The sequence below is a fragment of the Penaeus japonicus genome, unplaced genomic scaffold (assembly GCF_977035675.1).
Source record: "Penaeus japonicus unplaced genomic scaffold, GWHDUDI00000001_assembly GWHDUDI00000024, whole genome shotgun sequence".
Lineage (NCBI taxonomy): Eukaryota > Metazoa > Arthropoda > Malacostraca > Decapoda > Penaeidae > Penaeus > Penaeus japonicus.
Window position 1 is genome coordinate 6,548,453 of NW_028234426.1, and position 2,500 is coordinate 6,550,952.

The 2,500-nt window shown below is 47.1% G+C and overlaps 1 protein-coding gene across 7 annotated transcripts in view; it reads right to left on the reverse strand.

The window, feature by feature from the left end:
* The window catches only part of LOC122267757 (uncharacterized), a 35,701-nt gene that overhangs the window by 20,450 nt on the left and 12,751 nt on the right, over nucleotides 1–2,500 (reverse strand). For all 7 annotated transcript variants that reach the window (XM_086550616.1, XM_086550621.1, XM_086550620.1 and 4 more), the window contains exons 13-16: nucleotides 1,598–2,500; nucleotides 1,330–1,483; nucleotides 988–1,112; nucleotides 20–447 (exon numbers count right to left, since the gene is read on the reverse strand). The exon at nucleotides 1,598–2,500 is cut by the window's right edge and continues 1,448 nt beyond it. In XM_086550616.1, the coding sequence (XP_086406742.1) occupies nucleotides 20–447; nucleotides 988–1,112; nucleotides 1,330–1,483; nucleotides 1,598–2,500 (1,610 nt within the window). The remainder of the gene's footprint in view (nucleotides 1–19; nucleotides 448–987; nucleotides 1,113–1,329; nucleotides 1,484–1,597) is intronic.

Consider the following 2,500-nt stretch of genomic DNA (forward strand, 5'->3'; position numbering starts at 1 on the left):
GAGTGGGTCATGTACTTACCGAGACGTTCCAGCCTATCCCTCTCTGCGATGAGAGCTGAAGATGCTGAGGGGCTCGGAGCATACAGTCCATGCCCATGAAATCCTGAGGGCAGGGACACTGGGGGGCTGAAGCCTGGGAACCGACTGGCACTTATCCAATGGGGGGACAAACTGTGAGGGTGGCCTGCATCGAGCGGATTCATTGGTCTCTTCATAATTTCTTGCTTGATGCGATCTGAGATCTCTCTGTCTCTCAGTTCTCTTAGTTCACGCTCTCTTGCTTCAAGCTCCATTCTTTCTTGTGAGCCAGGGGGATACAATGCTGCCATGCTGCCAAAATGCAGCAAGTCTAGACCAGGTGGAGCACCTGGTAGTGCAGGAGGTAGGCCTATTGTGGGCGGTCGCACAGAACCAGGGGACAGCCCAGCATGAGGACGAGCATAATCACTGTGAAAATGAAAAAAATAAGTATTAGAGAAATTATACACTTCATCTTCATAATCAAAGTAGTATTTATAGTCGTAGAGGAAGTGGTGGTGGTGGTGGGCATGAATCTTGTCAACAATTAGTTCCTTGAAATAGCATGGCTTTCCAGGAAATGGACATGTATTCATGCCTACTTAATTAATCACTTTATTAATTACAGGTTTAAAAATGGAATACATTCACCCATAAAAGTATTCAAACTGGAACAACATTCTTTAGAGTAAAAACATACTTTAACATACACAGTGATAAGTAAGCATTATAATGTTTCCCCCCCACACACACAAGAATAGACAATTTACTACGATCATACATAAACTTGTTAACCCTTTCCCGACGGGGCACTCGCTACGCGAAGACCCCTATGCCGGTTGATTGCAATATTGCATTGAAATCGTCACACTGGCATGACGCCCCGGCATCGGGAGTTTGGCTGTGTCACACGAGTGTGACGCACCATCGTCATAGGGTTAAGATGTTACATAATGGAAACTAAGTTACCTCAGTCTGTTCAATGCAGGAGTATCAACAGGGTTTCTTGGCTGCATACTCCCATAGATGGAGCTGCTCTCCCCTGAACTTGTAGGTTTTGGAGTCTCCCGTTTGTCTGGTGTACTAGCTTTCCTCTGAAAATCAAAATCCAATATTTGTCTTCCTAATGTACAAAACCCTCTATCTCTATCATACCACTTCTCATTGGAGAGTTATTTCATCTACTGCAGCACTAAACATCAATTGAATTCAGTAAAGTACAGAATCTCTGTCCTGTAATATCGATTTTCAACTTTATATTCACATATCACCAAACACAGACACTGATTACAAAAGACTATGATATACTACCTGTAGTCTTTCCCTCTCCTCTTTCTCTTTTTCTGCTTGTTTTCTAAGTCTTTCTTCTCGTTTTCGTGCTAGCTGGCTGTTAGGAACAGGCTTGAAGGTGAGATCTGTGCGAGTACACGAGTTGTAATCCCCTCGATTCCAGTGCCGCAAGAAGCTGTAAACAGAGTGAAAATATACAATGATAAAAGAGAATAATAACAGTAAAGATCATCTTTCATTTCTTTTCTGTCAGAAATCTCAATTGAAAAGGGCTCAAAAGATTACTTACATGGCACTTTCAGACCGATGAAATTCAGAATCTTCAATCTTAGGTTCTGGTGAGGGTTCCCTGTGTTGTGGAGCCTCATCTTCATCATCTTGCTCATCTCCATCATGGATTGCACCACTTGGACCAATCGAAGGTGGTGGGCCCCCAGTGTACACTGGATGGCTGGGTTGTACCGTAGCAGGAAGTGCCTGGGTAGTGGGTGGTTGGCTGGGGGATGGGCCAGGCACAGGAGCCAAATTGGTTGGCATGGTGGGGGGTTTGACCACAGGCCCTGTGTGTGCTGCAGGGGGAGTTGGTAAGGGTGGAGGCCCTCCTGATGTCACTGGGACCATACCTGGTGACATTCTGTGTGCCATGCCTTGAGACATGCCCTGAGACATACCTGGTACTAGTCCTGGGGACATTCCAGGCAAACCAACAGCAGGCACAGTTGGTCTTATACCAGCAGGCACTATTGATGGCTGACTAGATGGCAGCTTGCTGGGAGAAGAAATATGTGGAGGAAGACCTCCAGTGCGACTAGGGTATACTGGCGGTCCAAGGTGAGGTGGTGGCGGGGGAGGATGCACCCCGAGGGTCGGCGACGGTTTGGTGGTGGTTGAGGTGGTGGTTATTGTGGAAGACCCAGTGGAAAGGGGCATAGGGTTAGGAGAAAGCCTACTTGGATTTGTTACTGTAGTTGGGGCAGGCGGTCCAGTGCTACTCGGCCGCTGTAGAGGTGATTGAGATCGTTGAGTTAAGGGGCGAGTGGGCTGTCCACCATAGGGGAGCTGCATGGGGATGGGATATCCAAATGGAGCATAGGGGTAAGCATATCCTGGAATAGCTATATTGGGGGGCAAGGATGCAAGAGCTGCGGCAGAAGGAATTCCAGGAAGTCCAGCTGACACTGGTGGTTTTATA